At 48.1% G+C, this 20,699-nt stretch overlaps 6 protein-coding genes across 6 annotated transcripts; 1 reads left to right on the plus strand and 5 right to left on the minus strand.

The window, feature by feature from the left end:
• Positions 1-163: 163 nt before the first annotated feature.
• On the minus strand, positions 164-1,750 carry APUU_60786A (sugar porter family MFS transporter; the record flags this gene model as incomplete). The annotated part of the gene is made up of 2 exons (XM_041694064.1): positions 164-1,228; positions 1,277-1,750. 2 exons carry the CDS (start codon positions 1,748-1,750, stop codon positions 164-166), a joined length of 1,539 nt encoding a protein of 512 aa, XP_041559932.1.
• Positions 1,751-3,166: 1,416 nt separating this feature from the next.
• On the minus strand, positions 3,167-4,879 carry APUU_60787A (uncharacterized protein; the record flags this gene model as incomplete). The annotated part of the gene is made up of 1 exon (XM_041694065.1): positions 3,167-4,879. The coding sequence occupies one exon, from the start codon at positions 4,877-4,879 to the stop codon at positions 3,167-3,169; it is 1,713 nt and encodes a 570-aa protein (XP_041559933.1).
• A 2,952-nt stretch (positions 4,880-7,831) lies between these two features.
• APUU_60788A (fungal specific transcription factor domain-containing protein) lies at positions 7,832-9,446 on the minus strand (the record flags this gene model as incomplete). The annotated part of the gene is made up of 5 exons (XM_041694066.1): positions 7,832-8,189; positions 8,240-8,596; positions 8,654-8,833; positions 8,899-9,050; positions 9,114-9,446. 5 exons carry the CDS (start codon positions 9,444-9,446, stop codon positions 7,832-7,834), a joined length of 1,380 nt encoding a protein of 459 aa, XP_041559934.1.
• A 2,160-nt stretch (positions 9,447-11,606) lies between these two features.
• HOG1_2 (MAPK protein hog1) lies at positions 11,607-13,140 on the plus strand (the record flags this gene model as incomplete). The annotated part of the gene is made up of 9 exons (XM_041694067.1): positions 11,607-11,662; positions 11,723-11,770; positions 11,840-11,969; positions 12,031-12,074; positions 12,145-12,244; positions 12,306-12,662; positions 12,728-12,806; positions 12,865-13,045; positions 13,107-13,140. The coding sequence occupies 9 exons, from the start codon at positions 11,607-11,609 to the stop codon at positions 13,138-13,140; spliced, it is 1,029 nt and encodes a 342-aa protein (XP_041559935.1).
• A 3,466-nt stretch (positions 13,141-16,606) lies between these two features.
• APUU_60790A (ATP-binding response regulator) lies at positions 16,607-18,124 on the minus strand (the record flags this gene model as incomplete). The annotated part of the gene is made up of 2 exons (XM_041694069.1): positions 16,607-16,854; positions 16,933-18,124. The coding sequence occupies 2 exons, from the start codon at positions 18,122-18,124 to the stop codon at positions 16,607-16,609; spliced, it is 1,440 nt and encodes a 479-aa protein (XP_041559936.1).
• A 37-nt stretch (positions 18,125-18,161) lies between these two features.
• On the minus strand, positions 18,162-20,577 carry APUU_60791A (uncharacterized protein; the record flags this gene model as incomplete). Its single annotated transcript, XM_041694070.1, has 2 exons — positions 18,162-20,439; positions 20,498-20,577. The coding sequence occupies 2 exons, from the start codon at positions 20,575-20,577 to the stop codon at positions 18,162-18,164; spliced, it is 2,358 nt and encodes a 785-aa protein (XP_041559937.1).
• Positions 20,578-20,699: the final 122 nt, after the last annotated feature.

Genomic DNA, 20,699 nt, shown 5'->3' on the forward strand with positions numbered 1-20,699 from the left:
AATCAGCCACTTGGAGTTCTTATTATGGTTGGGCACTTGCTTTCAGGAACTAACACCATGCTTGTATGTATTCTTATAATTTCATACTGAAAAGTACTCGACGTACAACCGACCGTTGTGAAATAATTCCTCCATAGGTCCGTCCGTACTCAACCTCCCCAGATCAAGCCAAGACTTCATGATGCTCAGATTCAACACCGTCCTTGATAGACAGTCCTCCCATAGCCGCTGTTGGGTTTTCCGCGCGGGCAATCTTGTATGCCTCAGACCAATTCATATCCTTGCCTGCATCTTGTTGGATCTCAAACAGTCGATCCACCTGCTCCAACGAAAGATTGGCCGTTTCAACATAGAAGTACCAGATGATCGGGATGAAGAGGAAGTTGAATATCGCGTACAGCATATAGTACTTCCACCCGATACTTTCGATGCCAGTCGGAGTGGCAACTACCACAACATAGACAAAGAGCCAGTTAACGGTCGTTGCAAAGGAGGTGCCGATATTGCGCATTTTCTGCGAGTTGATCTCGGCCGGATATATAAACGGGATTGACAGGAGAGACATTCCGTAGAAGACATAGTACATGAAGATAAACACCACTGCGAGGATGGACATGCCTTTGTTGTCTGGTCCACCGTATCTCAACCCAACAGCAACCAGCGCGAAGCAGATACTGCTTGCCGTGACGCCCATTAGGAGTAACTTCTTCCTGCCGATTCGGTCGATAAGAAGAGCGGCAATGGCGCCCCAGAACATCAGGGACATGGAATCGCAAGCAGAGAGAATCAGCGCGAGCCGGTTATCCAGTCCAACGGAGCGCGTTAGCACGATTGGAAGATAGTATGCGATCACGTTGGTGCCCCCCACCTGCTGGAAAAAGGCAGTGCCTGCACCGAGAAGAATCCTGCGCAGTGTCTGTTGTTTGCTGTTTGTAGTGAATATCTCTTTGAGCGGGTTCGACTGCTGTAACTCCGCCTCCTGCTGAAGAGCGAGCGCCTGGCACTGTATTTCTTGAGTAACTTCAGGGTCGTCGTAGGGCTTGTCCAGTAGTCGAGCATAGGTGTCCTGGGCCTCATCTGCGCGGTGTTTCATGAGCAGCCAGCGTGGCGATTCCGGCGCGACATAAATGAGAGCGATTGTAATAAGAGCAAAGAAACACTGGAAGGCGAGAGGGAAGCGCCAGCTAACGGAGGAATTGGGAATATAAGTGAAACCAAAGTTCATCCACTGTACAGTCAGTATTTATTTGTAGTTAGGCGAGTGGTTGGTACTCACGTTGCTAACCACAATACCGAATATATTCAATACCAACTGCAGGACAATGAGTTTTCCACGATCATTTGCCTTCGCTGTCTCGGACTGCAGAACTGGGCACGCAATAGTGTTCATGCCATTGCCTATCCCAGCCACCACACGGCCAACAATCATCGGAGCCATGGAGTATGCAGCTGTTTGCAGAATGCCGCCAATAATGAGAATGCAAGACCCGGTAAGGATGCATCGTCGTCGCCCCAGTTTATCACCAAAGAACATGGACACTAGAGTGCCGATAATACATCCAATATCATAAGTGGCCACTATCTGACCTTGGATCGTGGTGTTGGGGTATCCAAATGTGCGGAGAAAATGGTCGTTGTCGAGTAGACCACCAAAAACACCCTGGTCATAGCCAAAAAGAAGAAACCCAAAACCACATGCCGCAGTAATACTGAGCTGGAGAGGCTTTCCTCTTGTATGCTGGAGAAACATCCTTGTTTGAGAAGGTCATAGAAAAAAAGGAAGGATGGAGGAACGGCAAGAGTCCGTCTTGACAAGGTACCCTTATATAGGGGGTAAGGTGAGCATCTCTCCATTCTGGGGTATGCGGGGGGAGATCCGGGGTACACTTGCGGCCCAGTTTCGGTCTTCGTTTTCCGGCATGGCTTGCGATTGGACGAAGAGCAGATCGTCCGGGATGATTGCCGATTTCAAGGATCTCGGGCAGAATGGTGTCCTAGGATTTCTTGGGCATAATGGAGAGTAGGTTAAAATCATAAAACAGGTTAATCAGGGAGTGGGGGAGAGTTACTAGAGTGGCGATAAGGTACTACCTTTACATGAATACTCTATTCAACGATGAAACAGTTAGCCAGAGGTCAGGATAGTTACATCCGAGCCTGCCGGTACGGAGGGCGGCCTTGATATTACATATCAGTAATCGCAGGATCTACTGCACAGCTCGTCGGGGCACATTGATTCGTCTAGCCCTTCGGAAACTCTTTTCCCGGAAACAGCTCCTGTCACGACGTTAGGATACCGTCGCGGACCTGGTCAGCTTATTGTGGCCCAAGACCGAATCCGGCATCAACACCGACCCTTTCAGCTTGGGAATTGTGGCCGAGGGACGCATAACTGTCTGGGCATTGGTGAAACCATGATTAATAGAGCCTTCAGGACCAGCCGTTAATAAGTGTCTAGAAATATGATAATACCAACCCTTGAAGCAGTCTCTAATACCTATTTCCTGGAGATTGTACGGGGTTGTGCGAGATATTAACAGAATTAACAGACAAGGAGCTAGTTAAATATACTTAGGGTTCTACGCTCTATCAGAGTCATCAGTACATTGCCAGGCAACAAAACAGTCTTGACTATTATATACAGCAAATAAATCAGCTATTTATTGGGTCCTTGCCTTGTCATCTAGGCCGCCTAGTATTTCCAGTGATCTATATAGTATACGGTAGGCTTCTGCACGGGCATAAATGTTATTTGGCGCCTATATACAGGTATAGATCTATGCTAATATAGGGGGTCACCTTTGGCTCTTGTTCTTGTAAGAATGGTCCTGAAAGCGGTACCAGCGAGTAATCATGGGCGTGTATAGTATATAGTATCGCATCTGGCATGTGTACGAGTTATTGTGCGTGTGTAGACCGTCGAATGTCGCATTTGGCTCGTGTAAGAAGGAAGGACTGCCGAGTTCCTTAGTGCTTTTCTGTCCTGCTATTCTGCATGTTCATACTTGCGTGCCTGTCTCTCCTTGAGGTAGGGTGGGGAGAGTGAATCTGTCAGTGGCCTTTATATATTGACTGTGTCACTGGGATTTGGTCAATAGTCAGCACTGCAGTTCAAGCCCGGTTTCGATCGTACGGACAAGACAGACAGACCGACCGATAGACAGAATTAAGACATATGTGCCGGAACCCTCGAGATATACCGCAGATATCTCTCAGTGGACATTCTCCGCAGAGTCTTGCCATACTTGATCATGACAAGGAAAGTCAACGTGCAGACCAGCGAGACAATTCCAGCGGTGATGAAGCAATTCTGCAAGCCCATGTTTGTATACCAGGGCGTGATTGCATAACTGAAGCCGAAGCCAATTGTATTGCGCATCATCATTACCGACACCGTGGACTCGCCGCCGATCTCCTTCAGACAGTCGACATTATATGACACCGCGATCGCCCCTCCTGTCACGGTTGCAAAGGTCATCAGCGCCAGCCCGACCACAAGGCCCATCCAGTGAATATGGTGGTGTGCGCCTACCCCCCATAGAATCAAACCGGCTGCGGAGATCACTCCAGAGACAAGGAGTGGCCAGAGACGGTGTTCAGGCTCGCGGATCCCACCATTACGCCGGGCGAGAGCGAGGGCGAAGCGGTCGGCACCGGGCCCGCACCAGGCAGCTGCGAGGGCAGCGCCTATAATAGGGCCTGTGTATACACAGCCGATAAGCGCGGCAGACCAATTGTATGGGGGAGCGCTGAGCACCGGGCTGGTAGTGCCATTAAGCACGTTATACCAGGCCAGATTGATTCCATAGAGGAATCCGGACCAGGCGACGGTGGGGAATTGGAAGATAAAGACCACTGGGTAGTAGATCATGCGGAGCATGTCCATGTTGCTGGGGCGGCTGGGGAGCGCGGTGAAGAGTTTGAAGCTTTTGGCGAGGCGGAAGAAGCCCTTGGGTTTGTCTTCAGGAGTGACGTCTGGGATGGGCTCGGGCTTGGGGGATGATGGTACTGGGGATACCCTACCACCGGAAGCAGCAGCTGGGCTTGCCTCCGTGCTTTGAGGACTTTTCAGACCCGAGGTCGTTGGGGAGGAATGGGATCCTCTTTCTTCGTCTCTGTCGCATGATTGTGAGATCGTCAACTTGGGCTCGCTGCCGCTGCTGCTATCGCCTTCGACGGAGTCGCGGAAGTAGATGGTTTCCTCGAGGAAAAGGAACAACACGACGAAGCAGAATGCGGCGAGAATAGCTCCAAACTGCATTGTCCAGCGCCAGCCGTACGCATCATTGAACCATCCAGCAACCAGGGGGGCGATAAAAGTGGAACCAAACAGTACAAAAGTATAGACACTTGTAAACGCTCCACGCTCGTGAGCAAAAAAGAGATCAAAGATAGTGACTTCAGGCAATGCCTCGAAGGGCGATGCAATAATACCAATAAGTACACGGTGGGCATACCATTCGCCAACAGTACTCGCATACGCGGTCCACATGGCGAGAGGCACAACCAGGAGGGTTGACAGGAGATACACACCACGGCGGCCATAAGTCAGGGCCAGTGGCTGCCAGATTAAGGCAGGCCCCCATCCAAAGAATAGAATCATAAGGCCATTGCCTTGTACTAGAGTAGCCGTGTCGATGCCTGTATCGCGTGTAATATCTGAGAGAACTGAGTACTGCAGGGAAGTCGGGATACCCACAGCTAGATTATATAGGTACACCATAGACAGGGCCAACATCTTGCGCTTTCTATTCCAATTAAGAGGATCCTCGGGGTCGGTACTCGGCCTAGGAACCAGCACGATATCCCCTTGACCTCGCTCGTTTACATCAACCAGCCGGACTGTGCCGGGGACGAATCCGTTCGCGGCGGGGGCCATCTACGCAAATACTATCCAAGAAGAAAAGAAGCAAAGTGAGTGAGCCCGGAACAGCTCGAAAATAGGAAGATATAGGTGATGGCGGTGTTGCTTTCGTCTTTTTCTCTTCTGACTGAGCAAGAACCATTCAAAGAGGGCCCCATATCCCATTTAAGTAACCAACAATATGGGGTAGCTCCGTTTAAGTGCGGAGAAGCCAAGAAAAGAAAATATGGAGAAGTGGTCGTTCGGTGTACAACCCGTAGCTGGAAACCTGCAAAACGATATAATATCCGATCTTGGCCCCAAAGGGACACTGTTACCTGGAAAGGTATAGCAAACAATACCAGGACGGGGCTCTTCCGCACTGCATATCGCAAAGATCCCGCTTCCCCTTAGTAGCAGGAAGCCACCTGATCAGAGGCGTCTGCAGGATGGGCAAAGTAAACGGTAAATGGCAAGGCGGCTATTGTTATCCGCTGCACAGACCACTCTGATTTCAGTTGTGAAAACAGTCGAAGAAAAAGTGCATTTATACACCAAAGAACCCCAGCAGTATGGTGGAGAGGAGCTATATCAAAGAAACCAAGGTCCATAATATACAGGAGGTTACTCCTGAATGTAGAGAGGATTAACAATATAAATCGTGTCTGAAACTGGAACGAGACAGTGGCCAGAGGCCCAGTTCTTGGCCAGCGAGTAACAATGACCATACCACAATCTCACGCGACAAAATCTCAATGCGCTTCGGAGTCTTGCCCAGAAATTAAAGTTGTGTGTTTGATCGGTTATGTTGCAGCTGCCGATGCCTGGACGATAGGGCTCGGCTGCATATAAGGGTTTAGTGAAGGATCACTTGACGACATCTGCGGGGATGTCGGTAGGCCGTCTATTATGTATGCCATTGTTGATCCCCTCGATATGATATCTGGCTTCCTTGTTTTGTTCTTTTATCCGGCAATTGTCAGCGAAGGTGCGAATTATTAGAGAGCCTGTGGCGGGATGGAGACACCACAATGGGAATAACGATGCACACTATTGCTTGGCATCAGGGCGAAAAGCTAGAAATGCCGCTTTAGGTTATTATATCCATGGAAATGATTCTTCTGTCATGATTAGTTCCGTTCGAAGGGAGGATACTTTAGTATCTACCGATATTGTCAGCAGGAAGAGGAAGAGAAGCCATAGCGTCTCTTCTCGCGCAACAGGCAACGAAACCTATATTCTTAGGACACCGTCAAAGCCGCAGCAGGAAAGATATAACATAAAAGGTCATACTTAAAGTGGGCAATATTTTAATCCCCGTGTTAGCCTAATAAGCAGTGATCTCCCAGATCACCATTACTCCGATCCAATATCCCGGTTATTAGGCCCACCTCTGTTGATGTCTTACTAACAATGACAGGGACTTTTTCAGAAGGCAGCTGAACAGAAGTACGCTCTTTTATTATCCCAATGAAGGCACCGGCATATTAAGTTTATACAGTGGAAATCCCAAAAAGGCAATGAAAACACTAGATGGCGTCAAGCCTGGTGCTTAATAAGACATGGCCACCGCCACTGACTCTTCACAATCTTTTTCGACCGTTCTTCAAATACTAATCTAGATGCTGGCAGTTAGTCTCCCATTCTATCGAGTCCCCCGAAGAACCAGTTTCAAGAGAGATCCGTATACAGCGGCAAGCAGTTAAAGAAAAAATGCCCGCCAGGATATTCGCGTGTATAGCAAATAGTACGACCTCTAGCCTACTAAGTAAGATAAAATCCTACTCCTTATACTATCTTTTGTAAATTTAGACCTGCAATATGCAATACCCGGTTTCACCCAGCTTTGGTTATTTTCCCTGGGCGCCTCAGATAGCTTTTCTAGTGGTACACACGGTTATTTCCCTGGGCTGTGCATTTTAACACCACTGGACGAGATAGGTATCTCGCCGCCGCCATGTACCTTGATAAACCCGGCCTTTCTGCCAAACAACAACACCACGTATTAATGAGATCGACTGCGTAAGCGATAGAGTTGGTGGCGGCACGTCTCAAGAGCAGCGACACAGCATCTGCATTCCGTAGAAATATGCCATGGACGGCAAGAATGTGAACTAGATCGATTCGTGTTACAGTCTCACCAAGTCATTCTCAGCGGTAGTTGGTGGTTCTCCGCTGTTACAGTACAAATTATGTTCGTTCCAATGTACATGATTAATATTCAACTTCCATACCCAAGTACCCGACTTTCCGTCTCCTGGTAGGGCCAGTCGCAGTTGCCTAGTGATCGTTAGGAGGTAGGTATAATGTCCTCTCTGTGCTATTATTATCCTGGTTTTGACCTACAATCAGTCTCCTATCTGTCGCCTCGACTGTCTGACTGGGTCTGTATATGACCGGGCGGATCAAACCCCCAGAGTGCCTTGCTCTTTCGGTTACACAGTGGACACGAAATACAAGCAGAAAGCGACCTGGGTACTGCTGTTCTTGCAGTGGAGGAATGTGGCGAAACTGGTACAGGGTGTGGCGACGGCGTGGCGGTTCGGGAGGCAGCGTGGTTGGAACCGGGCAGCGCGTTATAGGCTACCGACGCTGAGGGCCAGAAAGGATCAAATCCGTAATAGTGCTTTTCCATTGTGTAGAAAGTTCATGCTGGTCGGCATCTGGTTGCAGTTGGGTTCTTGGGGGGTCTTGGGGCAGTAATATAAAAACTTGATGGTGGGAGGAGAATACTGGAACGGTGATGGCGCGACCTGCGCCTAGAGGGCCATGAGGTCATAACTGTCAGGCCATAGACAGCTTATGCGGGGTTAGGATATACAGAAGATACAACTATCTCATTCATCTGTGGAATTGTCTTGCTAACAAATATTACAACCTCGAGGCATTGTAGGCTTCCATTACTGACATCAGACATCGTTCCTATTATAATAAATCATCTGGATCTAACATCCTGCCAATCAAGTTTATTAGATCTATACCAGTATCTCAAATATTGAATTGGACAGCGTCAATCTGGTGTATGACCTCTCTGGCAGCGGGAAACCTCCCACCAAAGGATAATAGCATCTGGTGTAGTTCGCTGGAAATGATTTCGGTCGAGATCGTGTCTAACGACGCAAGCAAGGCGACCAAACATGTTTTTATAGGGCTAAAGAACAAACTCGGTGTTTGCGGTAGACCGTAATGTTTACTATACAACCGCAGATATAGAGCGATCTGCTTCACAGCATGGATCCGGTTCAACTTCAGTTCTTCTATTATCACTGAATCCAGCGAAGGCTTCGAGTCTTGCTGCTCCAGCACGAGGCCGAGCAGCGAAATGGCGATATGGTGGCATTTGATACTGGAACATGGAGATTAGCTTCAATAGAGAGAAATCGTAGTGGCTCTTACTGCAGAAAAATCATTTGAGGGGCAGGCTGGTCGTCGAGAACTGCTGGATCCTGCAGGCTCTTACGGAAGGCTTCAACCCGGTCGTATAACGGACTCGCCTCTGCCCAGATCTCGTGGATGCTTATATCTGGAGCCCTGCCGAAAAAGAGGTTCTGGATGTCCACGAGGGTTTTGGCCAGCTCAGCTAATCCAGCAAAAACATAATGAAGAAAAGACGGCTTCTTGGGAAAGTCTATACCGTCCGAGAACGCATAGTATGGGACCCAGACGCTGTCTTCTTCAACATCGTCAATTTTATCACGCGACAATCTCGGAGTACTCATGTTTGGCATTCGGCCATGCTCTAAACACATATCCCTGTAGGACGCGTTACTCAAACAGGTCAGGTATTTTTACAGCATTAAAAAGACATACGAGTTCAGGATGAAGATGGCCCAGCCAGTCTTTGCGCTAGTGCGCTTGACATGATCAGGCATTCGGTCCCATTCGCAATAAGGTGACGGTGGAGATTCGAAGATGCCGATATCTTGCCCAAGCTGCACGGCTTGTCGGAGGTGAAGCCAGCTAGAATTATCCTTACCCTGGAGGTTTAAGCTGTATGGTGTTAGCTACATGCATTCGGCACATATCTATATTGCATTATTTCCCAGATAACTCACTTGTGGCTCATCAAGGCCAAGGCTTGGATATTTGCCAATGAAGGCCGGCCCTCCTCAGCCCTCCACCGTCCTTCTGCTTCCCTGAAGAAATTCTGGCCTCTGGATGTTGCATCACCAGGAACGGCATATGTCTCAGCGTAATCCGAATAAATCTTGCTATAGTTAGGATGGCTGGAATACGAAAGAAGTGTATAGGAAAAAGATTGATTGCTCACACTAGCCACTGCTAGGATACTATTCACAAGGACAGGACTGCAGAACTCCGAAGCCAAGTCTCCCGCACTCATTTCTCGCAGGAACATCTCCTGGTCAACTACTTGCATCAGGGGATGATGCCACGTGAAATACAAAGATATCAAGCTCGAGATAAGGTGATCATCATCCGTGGTAATGGTCCAGGGTTTGCACGGGACTTGGAACAAGGGCTCGTCACAGAGCCTGTCGACTGCTATCCTAGACAGCGGGTTGCACACGGTATTGTATTCCGAGCCTGAATCGCTTGCATCCGGTGATGCTACCTCGATTGGTGGATCCTCAATGAGAAGCATCTTGCTAAGTACTTTAATATTACTTGCCACATTCCCACCACCGCGTATGATTCGCAAGATATAGGACACCTCCTCGTCGTTCGCCTTGCGTAGACATTCTAGGAGGCTGGAAAGTAGACGCCGATAGTGCTCCAAACCGCGCGCAGTCTTTTGAACTGAGACTTTTCGCCGTAAATCGAGCTGCTCGTTGAAGACACATTCATCCCCAACAGTATGACATGCTTGGCATGGGGCTGGCTTTCCGGTGCACTACACTCAATCACAAGACTGTTAGTTTGCTGGTCCCAATATTGGCTTAAATTGCCAGGAGGTGATGCAATTATTGGGGACTGATGCCTGGGGTCTTGGTCTAAGCGAGATGACTGACTTTCTTCTTTGCTTTCTTACACGGGAGGCACGCAGTTGAGCTCTTTTTAATCTTTGTCAATGGCCAGGTTTCGTGCACTGGGCCGGGCCCTGGGGTGATTGCTGGGAGTTGTCCATCCTTGCTGGTAGAAACCATCGCGGCCAACGGGGAATTCAGGCCACTCGATGGCAGAAGGACTGAGCTGGCGCCAATTACGGTATCCGGAGTTATATCGGGTGTTCGGCCGATAGGGGTTGGACTGCAAATATACAGCCTTTCCGATGTGCTGAGCTCCTTACCACTGTCACACCATGTGGCTGAAGGAGATCAGCTGAAAGAGTAGCGTTTTGCTTTGTAGGAGAAAGTTCGTCAGGGTCGAGCTGGGTTTGGGTGCTTTGGAGAGGACAGCAGAGCGTGGGAGGTAGAATAGTCTACACAGTATTTACGGGGCAGGTAGAAAGAGGATAGCCATGGTTATGCGAGGAAATGGACGCCGGTAACTAGGGTTGACACCCAGCTATCCAGGGTGCTTGCACTGAGAACCATGGAAAATGGCCGAACCAAAAAATTAACACACGAATGAAGAGCATCCACCTCAGCTGGTCCCAAAACGCTTAATGAGGCTCATGTCTTATTAGCAGGGAGCCGATCCCGCTGCACGCATATATTCCTTTTAGCTATCACAACGGCCGCAACGCCGCTGATGAGCATGAGGCGACGCCGTAAATACGGATGAGGACCACTAATAATGGACCCGACAACCAAGCATTTTGAAGCAGACATGTGATTTATTATTACCGTAGCTCAAGCGTCACTATGATCCAATATGGAACCTACCCGTGCGTGGGTGGTGCTCGGAGTAGACTTCCGTGACATGAATCCTGGTTAAGTAGCTAGGTTGACCCGCTGAAAACTTAGGAATGCGAGTGGGAAATAAATAATCCACGTAGCTGACAGCACCGGAGTCGGCATCATATTCAGCTCACTTTTTAGACGCTTCGAAGGGTACCTAAGAGCAGCCTCCATCAACTTACAGGGCACAACACTCCCTACCAATAACTTCAACTGTAATTTAGCACAAAATATGACGCCCGTATCATTGCATGATTCGGCGTTGGTTGTAGTAATTGAATGCCGCTTTCCACTGACAATGAGTGTGGATGTATAGCGAACTCATGTCTTTCCTGTGGTTATAGCGACCGATTCTTCCTAACGGCCCGGTTTTCCCTCTCAAATAAACGATCCTCCAACATGCAAGGAGGATATGTCCATCACAGTGATGCTTCGCAACCCTTGCTTTTGTATTTCATCACGTTGCGTTGTTGGGGCTTATTTACTACTAATACGTGGAGCCCCGTGGGACCAACATGACGCAATCCCCACGTAGCACTATCAAACACCCCTAGCTCCTCATACAAGCACCATGTAACCCGTGGGCTCTTGCGCCCTGGTTTAAGGCTTCATGAAGCACTGTATGAGCCCAGATCTATTGGTCGCGGGTGTTGGGATCAGTATGCACGGCCTCGAGCTTGGTCTCTCTTCTTTTTCTGGTTCTCCCAGGAACCATAGACTGTTGCTGTGAACTACAGTCTATAGGTGAGCTTCGACATCATTATTACTTACTGGGTGCCCCACCACCCCTGGCTTCCCTTGTCATTTCATCATTTTAGATAAGTTCGCATCCTCACACTCCTTGACTTGCCCTGGTATTTTTCCCCTTTCACTTATTCAAACTGCATTGACACCGTCAAGTTCAAGATTAAGCTATAGTCCCGGTCAATATACGACCGGTTCCCTGCTCGCTTTGGCGCCAAATGAATGAATTCGTCCGTGGCCAGATTTTGGGCTCCACATTCGAGGTCACCAGCAGGTATGGTTTCTAGTGAGCGCGAACGCAGGATAAGTTGGTTTTAACTCTATGAACTTGCAGATACACAGATTTGCAGCCTATAGGAACAGGTGCTTTTGGACTAGTCTGGTATGGCCCAGGCGACTCCCTTCCTGTTCAGACAAGTTATTTGCTAATATGACCTTCTAAATAACAAAGCTCCGCAACTGATCAATTGACTGCACAGCCAGTTGCCGTCAAAAAAGCTGTGAGGCCTTTCAGCAGCCCAGATATCTCCAGACGGACATACCGTGAACTGAAGCTCCTAAAGCACCTGCCACATGAAAATGTCAGCTAGCACTCGATATATATTTCCGCGGTATGGTCATTATGTTGCTAATATCGGTCAGGTTATTACCTTGAGTGACATTTTCATTTCTCCTCTTGAGGACATGTACGCCGCGCCTCGCAATTTTGCAGCGCTTATCGAACAAGGGGCCCGAATACTGACAATACTCCTATAGGTACTTCGTCACAGACCTCCTTGATACCGATCTTCACAAACTGCTTCTTTCTAGACCACTGGAGAAGCAGTTCATCCAGTATTTCCTATATCAGATCCTGGTGCGTGCCAACCAGGCCTTTGCAATTGCTTACGACCCCAGCCCTGGCTAATAAGATTCAGCGGGGACTGAGATATATCCACTCAGCAGGTGTGGTTCACCGCGACCTTAAGCCCAGTAATATCCTCGTGAATGAGAATTGTGATCTCAAGATTTGCGATTTCGGACTGGCTCGTATCCAGGACCCGCAGATGACAGGATATGTTTCAACCAGATACTACCGTGCACCTGAAATCATGCTCACGTGGCGGAAGTATGATGCGGGAGTGGATATCTGGAGCGCAGCATGTATCTTTGCTGAGATGTTGGAGGGAAAGCCTCTGTTTCCCGGGAGAGATCAAGTTCATCAGTTCTCCCTTATTACAGGGCTTCTTGGTACCCCTCCCGACGATGTAATCGAGACTATTTGCAGTGAAAATGTAAGCAGGAGAAGCCTATATCCTGTTAGATAGGAAACAGCCTACTAACTGTAATCTTGCAACAGACTTTACAATTCGTCAAATCCCTACCCCAGCGGGAGCGCCAACCCTTGGGCAAGAAGTTCAGAAATGCCGACGCAGACGGTACGTGCCTTAACCCAGTCCATTGATCAGTCTGGCCTTAGATAATAATTCTATGCAGCTGTGGATCTTCTTGAGCGAATGCTTGTCTTTGCCCCGAAGGAGCGTATTCGCGCCGAGCAGGCGCTTGCGCATGAATACCTTGCCCCATACCACGATCCGACTGATGAGCCAGAGGCGGACAAGTTTGACTGGTCCTTTGATGATGCCGACTTGCCTGTGGATACTTGGAAGGCCATGATGTAAGTTTTCACTCTGTCCTCTGCCGTATGCTCTCATTTTGTACTGACTGTTCGGTTTTAGGTATTCGGAAATTTTGGATTTTCACAATCTCTGACTGTGAAACCCTGATATACAGATACGGAAAACTGCCCTGGTCGTGACCTCATCAAATAATATTTATCCAAAATACAGGCTGTGAACCTCAGGTGGCTAATAGAGCCTACCGTGTAGAGGAGAGGTACTAGTACCTATAATCCAGCCCCCATAGGCTGGGTGTACAGTCCGTTCCTCGTCCTTGGACTGAGTAATCAGGGAGTCGGTTAGCCTATCAGGACCCTCGACGCCGTCGATGTCTTCCACATAGCGAGACTTGATTCGTTCGCTCGTACTGCAGATCCGAAGGAACAACATTCTGGCGAGTCTGTTCTTCTGGCTCCCTTACTAAATGTGGGCTTCGCTGCGTACTAAACGTGGTCATAGAATCAATAGTTAACTAAATTAACCAGTTAACTGAACTGGCTAGAACTAAGATTTATTACCAAGCTGAAGGCACAATTTTCCGACCAAGATTTTTCCACGATAGTTTTTAATGCCATTGCGACCACTTCATGGGAATGGGTAGAATTTCTGATATCCATGGCCGAAAGCGATAGTGCTGTTCGTGGGTGTTGCTGTCAAATAAAGTCGATCGCTGTCATTAAATAGGACTGATTGAAAGGTGATCACCGATTGTAACTAATGGAACATGATGGAAACATGACTTCATATAAATAAATATAGTAACCAATAGTATTGGACAGTAATGACCTAATCAAGCACTCATGCTTGTAACTATTATTGTCTATGTCCGAACTGTCCCAGCAACATTGGAAAGTTACATATATCTGTCGTGCAGGAGTTTCCGTTTCCCATGGATAAATCCCAGGATGATAAACACAAGGCTGTCCACGGCCACGAGGCGTAAGTATTGGTTGTTCCCTGGTTATCTACAGAAACTTTCAAATCCTCCGTGCTAATTTTGAAATTCAGCACCTTGCAAAATCCAAATACCTCAAAAGAAGCAAAACAATTTGCTCAAAATGTGCTTGACAATGAATTCGACAGTGAGCAGCCTTCTGAACAGGGTAATGGACTGAACAAAAGCACAAAGAGAAGAGTGCGGGATTGGAAGGGTCAGTATTACCTGGCTGAGATTGATTATCACCTATGCTAATCTACCAATGCAGTGCCCAACATAACCCTCATTTAACGCAGACCTGAATGTTGTGATCTAAGGCTTGATGAATTAGGAGATATACTCTGCTCGAAGATGCACTGAGCAGGAGCTTGCCCCAGTGTGTAAGTTGTTGGACGATATTGTTGAAGCCTTTGATTCAGGCGACATAGCACAGCTCAGCGCGCTACTTTCAAGTGTAAGGGTATCGCTCTCAACTCCCAAGCCCTATTCATAGTATTTCGTACATTCATGCATGCAAATGAACAGAATACTTCACGTTCATATCCACTGCTATAGGACACGCAGTAATTGATCCCGATGAATTGGTTTCCGGATACAGATGTGTTTTCAGAGCAACACCGCGTACTTTGAGAGGCGTATATGGCATCATAGACCGAGCTACATACTATGCACTCGTTGTTCTGGTTCTTTTTCCCTTATTGGCAGCCGGGGACGCGCCCAGCTCAAAAGTATAGGGTCGCATACCAGATCTGCTTTAAAGGCTTTTTAACACCAAGGCTGAGCGGTTTATGCGACCTCAGAAGACTAGAACTATTTAATGATCAAGATCATCGAAGGCCTTTGAGAAAGATTATATAGAAGTCAACTCATTACTGCCACTGTACTGCTGTGCGTCCTGAAATTGGCGTCATACCTATTGTCCTCGATTGATATTTGAACGCTAATCGCCGAGGGCCATTAATCCACAGCAATTTTCCGGAACTAACTGTCTAATAATTTGTTCTTGTTATTCATACAGCGATCGCATCATTAAGGAAGTATTCTGTGTAAACAAATTTCAACTCAAAAATGTCTATCCAGACTCATTGACAGCACCGTCCCGGTCCTATGCGTTCAAACCGGTCAGTCAATACCTAATGTCACAGCCTGCTCCAGTTGTTGCACCTGCCTTTAAATTAGAGCAATTCTTGCAGTTCGTGCAGTTTACCATGTTGGAGCAATTCTGGCAATTGGTACAGCTCGTCATGTTGGAACACTGCTCGCATTTTTCGCAGTTGCTGCAGTTGCTGCAGAATGAGCAGTCAATACAGTCCGTGCAATTGGAACACTGAAGTTTATAGTAAGCATTGCTCAGGAAGCGTTATTTAGTCATCTGATAAGGAATTGACGTAAATGGCGCAGAAACATACATTATGGCATCCTGTGAAGCGGCTTTTAGCATTGCCGACCTTTACTAAAATTTGTAGGCTCACCTCTGCAATTACGACAGTTGCTGTTGTTTTTATTCCCTCTGAGGAAGACAATTAGTTGGCGGTTAGACCTTTTAAGAACATCGCAGTCCTTGGAGAACGCGGGGAGGGGATCATAGTTCACTCATTAGGTAGGGAGGTGTGTTGATCATGCGTCATGTTGTCCACCTGGAAACATTAATTTTGTTGAAGATACGATTACTTCTCTAATGTAATGTCAATCACAATGGTCTTGAGCAGGGGGTTATATACGCGTTTCAAAACAGCATTAGGTCATCATGATGTAAATAAGAAAATAGTGTATGGCGAATGCCTGATGTTCCATAAAATACAGATGAAGAAGAAGAAGATGATGAAGATTGCATTTACCCTGAGCGCTCGCCAAAGTTGAGACACTGGATTGAAATGCAAGTGTGATAATATTCCAAACTATCAATAAGGGAAGCTACAGCTCAAATAGGATACAGCGACGAGATGAAGACCCAGAAACCGCCATTGGCACTTCGAATGCCAAAAGCTACCCAAACATCGTCTTGTGGATAAGATAAGGGCGGCCGCGAGCAAACAGAAATGTCTCTACAGCAACAGCAGATGTTGGTGGCAGCGGCTCAAGCAAATGGCAGCCAGATACCGCAAAACATGCAGCCTAGAGTGAATGCGACGCAGTCGTACACTCACATGTACCAGCAGCGGCTGTTACCCTTAAAGCAGGATATGGCTACTTGTCTTTATGCCCTGATGGTGTGTGTGACTTACCTACGCAGTGTCGAGGTATACTGGAATTTATATGGTATTTTATCGGCGACTCGGCCCCGGAGATCTTCCTCAGAGATGCGAGCCCGAGGTCTCGTTGCCGATACATCTGTTATTGTCGCTATACGGATATGTCTTCAGCCCGGCAGCCACGTCTAGGGAAGGTCAGCGATGGGAACGAGATTTGTTTTGTCTGCCTTGTCTGATGATATAGCCCGAACGTTTGTTGGGTCTCATCGCGAATCCTTAGTTAGGAGTCAAGGAGATTCCCCTCCTGCATCTAGACGTAATATCAAAATAGGTTGAAGAAGATGACTTGATCGGAGATCCGATATTACACGGTCAATAAATTTTTTTTTTTTGGGTTTTTAAAAGCCTTTTGTTGTACACAGTTGTCGAGATCACGTAATACTACATCTTTCAAGCAGCGAACATATTTTTTCCCGACTGATCGGCTTTGTAAGGAAGAGATCGATTCCAGACGCAAATGCCTCCTGTTCTGCGTCTGGGCTGTCCAGTCCCGTCAAGGCCGTGATTGTTGTCGGGTGCCAGGACGGCTTCAACGAAGGGTTTTCCTTATAGTACTCCCTTTCAAACTCTCTGATTCTGCGACTAGCCTCGAAGCCATTCATGACAGGCATTGTGATGTCTAGATGATTATTTGTCAATTGTACGTTAACATGACAAATATAGAAGAGGGGGGGGGGTGGTTATTTAGGTCGCATACCTATAAAGACCATTATAAACTTCCCAGGGTGAGCCTGGAATTTCTGCACAGCCTCCAGCCCATTTGTCGCTGTTTCGCTGCTCCAGCCTTCCTTCGTTACATACGCAGTGAGGATTTTAATATTGATAGGGTTGTCTTCAACTAGTAATATCGACGGACGATCGGGGCCTCCATCTATATCCTCCTCCGGAACTGTCTCCGGAGACGACGTGGCAGCCAGCGGAGACGAAGTATTCTGGGGGGCCCGGCCTACAGGCTGATTGGAGCCCGAGGTCTGGTTATCCTGGCTTCCCACGGTCTCTAAGGTAGGCCGTTTGCTAATCTTCATCCTTTCCGCAGGTGCGTCTCTGGGCCCAATATCAATCGATATGTGAGAAGACTCGGGCATTTCCACCCATCGCGTCTCCTCGGATTCGCTAGACACCCGGCCTTCCAGTCGCTGGATACACAGCTCCAGTGTCTTTGCGAGTTTGCGCGGGCCACAGGGCTGACTTATGAACTCGACAACGGAGCGTTGGCTTCGACCCATGCTCATTGTACGCGCGAACATGTTGTGCGCCGCCTGGGGAGATTGGCATATGATAATAAGTGGGGATGCCTTTTTTGACTGGTCAAGATTAGGTAGTAGTTGGTTTCCTTCTATATCCAAGCTATCAAGATCAGTATGCACCATTAGGTAGAAATCACAGGGTGTGGCCTTGTTCTGCGGGGTCACTATCTTGATCGTGAGATGGAACCAGTCCTCGCATAGCCGCTTTAGGGATTCATAAAGGCGGGTATCTCGCTCTAATACTGGTATAGAGCGTAATCCAATCAGACCAATAGTTTTGCCCTGTGTCTGGCTCCTTTGGAAACTGTATATTGCAGCTGGTAAAGACCCCTCAGAACCATGTGGTATAGAAGCGGAAGTCAGAGGAACTTGGATGGATATCTCAGTGCCTTTATCCTTTTCTGAACTAACTTCAATAGAGCCGTTGAGGAAAGCAAGCACCTTGCGGACAATGCTCAGGCCCAGTCCATCGCCCGGAGCGAGGGTATCCTCTTGCGAGAAAGGGGTAAATAGGCCGCTATGTAGGTACTCTGTACCAATGCCCTTGCCAGTATCCTTGATAGTCAAGACCACATTATATTGGCTCTTCTGATCTGCAGACCCTCTGGAGTTGTCACTCCCTTGAGGAAGCAATTCAGCCATTTTCAGTCCAATATATATATAACCTTCAGGGGTATACTTAAGGGCATTGCTGAAGACGTTCATCAAAATACGGCGCCAGCAACCAGCCTGAGTTAAAGAATTTCCATCCAGCAGCCTGTTGGATGTCGAAGATGATCGTTGGTTGCTTTAATGAAAGGATAGCTGTTCTTGAGCCCCCTGTACTGCTCAATGGCCGTTCCGGCGCTCGGTGTTGATGATAGAAGGTATAGCCGGCAAACACACACTCCACAACCTCCTCCAGGACGACATCCAGCTGAACCTCCTCATATAAACTCTCACTACTACCCAGGGGGTAACGGTCAAAGTCTGTTTGTTCTTGGCTTGGTCTGGTGGGCTGCTCGGCAGGGCGACCATGTGTATACTTCAGCTTATAGTCTTTCGAGATCTTATTAATATAAGTGAAGTCGAGCAGATGATTAATAGTATCAAGAAGGGTACGCCCACAAGACTCTATTGTTTGGATCATTCCCTGTTGAAGCGCATTCATGGCTGTGTCACTTAATATATCTGCGGTGCCGAGAAGGCCATGCAGTGGACTTCTCAGCTCATGTGAGATACTTGTGACTAGATTATGCTTAGCCTTGTCCGCAATCTCTATATCCAGTCGGTGAACCTCAGCCATGATACTATTACCAAAGGCATGAAGGTATGCAAGTTCGTTCTCTACTGTAAATATGCGTTCAGGTGTATTGGTCCATACCAGCAAGCCAGCAAGCCATCTTGCCTTGTGCGAATCCCATAGAGGCAAGAAAATAATGCTTCGGGCACTACCAAGGACTCCTTGCAGGTAATCGGCGTCTTGTCTGTGGTTTTGCATCCGTCTTGTCATGTTTTTAAACCTCACTCCTTTTGTCGAGCTGCTGGAGGCAGTTCCACTGCTGCTGCTGTCATCGGATAACGACCCATCCTGGTTGTAGTTAAAGATCTTGCCGTGAGGGTAGCGATTCAACATGGCCTTCAACACAGACTCTCGGACTACATATTCATGGCCTGGCTTTGCATTAGACTTCATGTCATTGTTGATGGTGGAGAATTCCGATGTCGAACAGCCCAGGGTCTGACAGACAGCGTCGCCTTCCGGAGAATTAGCACCAGGAACGGGTGCAGCGCTCGAGACGCTTCCTCCGGTGCTTCCTGAGTCGGTGCTGTCTTCACTGCCTGCTGTCTCACCTCGGTATTCGTATCCAACGAGCCCACCAAAGGATTCGATCCTGGCATTGATAAAGATAACACCTTCTACTTCGACAGACTCGCGGATCAAGTTTGCGGCTCGGGCGAATACCCTTTCAAAGGCGGCCGGTGGGCTGTCGTCTGGCATTTCGTTCTGGGAAAGCAAGCTTTCAGATGATCGTTTCGTGCTCTCCTGCTTATTACATTCTGCCAGCTGCCTGCCGTCAACAGGGGTGGACGCCGAGTCAGGAGGTTTTACATCCAGTTCTGGTTGTGCCGGTAGTTTCTCAACCTCGCACGGAAAAGAGGAATCATCATGCGGGCGCAGTCGCAGCGGCAGCTGAGATTGCGTTTCCTGCAAATCCTGCTGCTCTTTATTCAACTGCCCCTCAACAGTGCTCCCCGACTTCTCAGTCACAACATCCTGGTCATGGGACTCTAGCCATGAATCGCGGAGCGTGGTCCTACCCCCAATAAAACTCCCCAGGGCAAAAATCATCTGCTTGGCCTGCGTATTCTGGTATCTCATATGCAACGTGTCCAAATAATCCATGATAGCCGTCGCCATCTGTTTCATGAAGATTATTGACGCTTCGTCGACTCCAGACTGTCGGGGATGGGTATCGAAGACACAGTAGGACCCGATTGTGTTTCCTCTGGGTCCAATAATCGGAACCCCGGCGCAGAATCTTGCGTTCAAAATCTTATTTACAAGACTGTATTTCTTATGCACTTCCTCCTCATTTCTTTCTTTCATGTCTGACATGACCAACGCGCAGCCGTCCGCAATAATGGCAGAGTCATCATTCTTTGAAGGATTCGCTAGCGGTAGGTTTGCAATATCCATGCAGATGCCAGTTTCCCTAGGCATAATGCAGCAGCCCAACCGCAAGTCACTATCTTGATCTGGGCCCAGGGGACCGGCACTGGTCGCCTCGGCGAGGATATACTGATGGGTGGGCCCGAAAAGAGAGATGATTGCCCGTTCGGCACGTAGTTTCACAGCACCAAGTTGAGCAAGGGATGTCAATACATAATCGCGCGAAGGGATCACAACGGAGGTCCTTTGGCTAGCCTCATCAAATGGAGCGAACGGGTATGCAGCTTTGTCGCGAGGTAGATATCTTGGTGAGTTAGTTCGTGTTGGCCCAAACCCCAAAATTGCAGGCGGATGCAGCTGACCTGTAGAAATCGCGCTCTTTCGCCAGGCTATAGGCTGTCTGTGCCATGTCCTCTGTCTGCCCGGGATTTTCTGAGGCCATGCTGGTAGTATGTGGCGCAGGAGGAATCATCGAGGGATGTGTCGTCGCATAATGTCGTCGCATAATGCTGCATGCACATTGAAGAAAACCGCTGCGCTTATGATAACCATCACTCACTCTTG

This window comes from Aspergillus puulaauensis, chromosome 6, assembly GCF_016861865.1.
Source record: "Aspergillus puulaauensis MK2 DNA, chromosome 6, nearly complete sequence".
Classification (NCBI taxonomy): Eukaryota; Fungi; Ascomycota; class Eurotiomycetes; order Eurotiales; family Aspergillaceae; genus Aspergillus; species Aspergillus puulaauensis.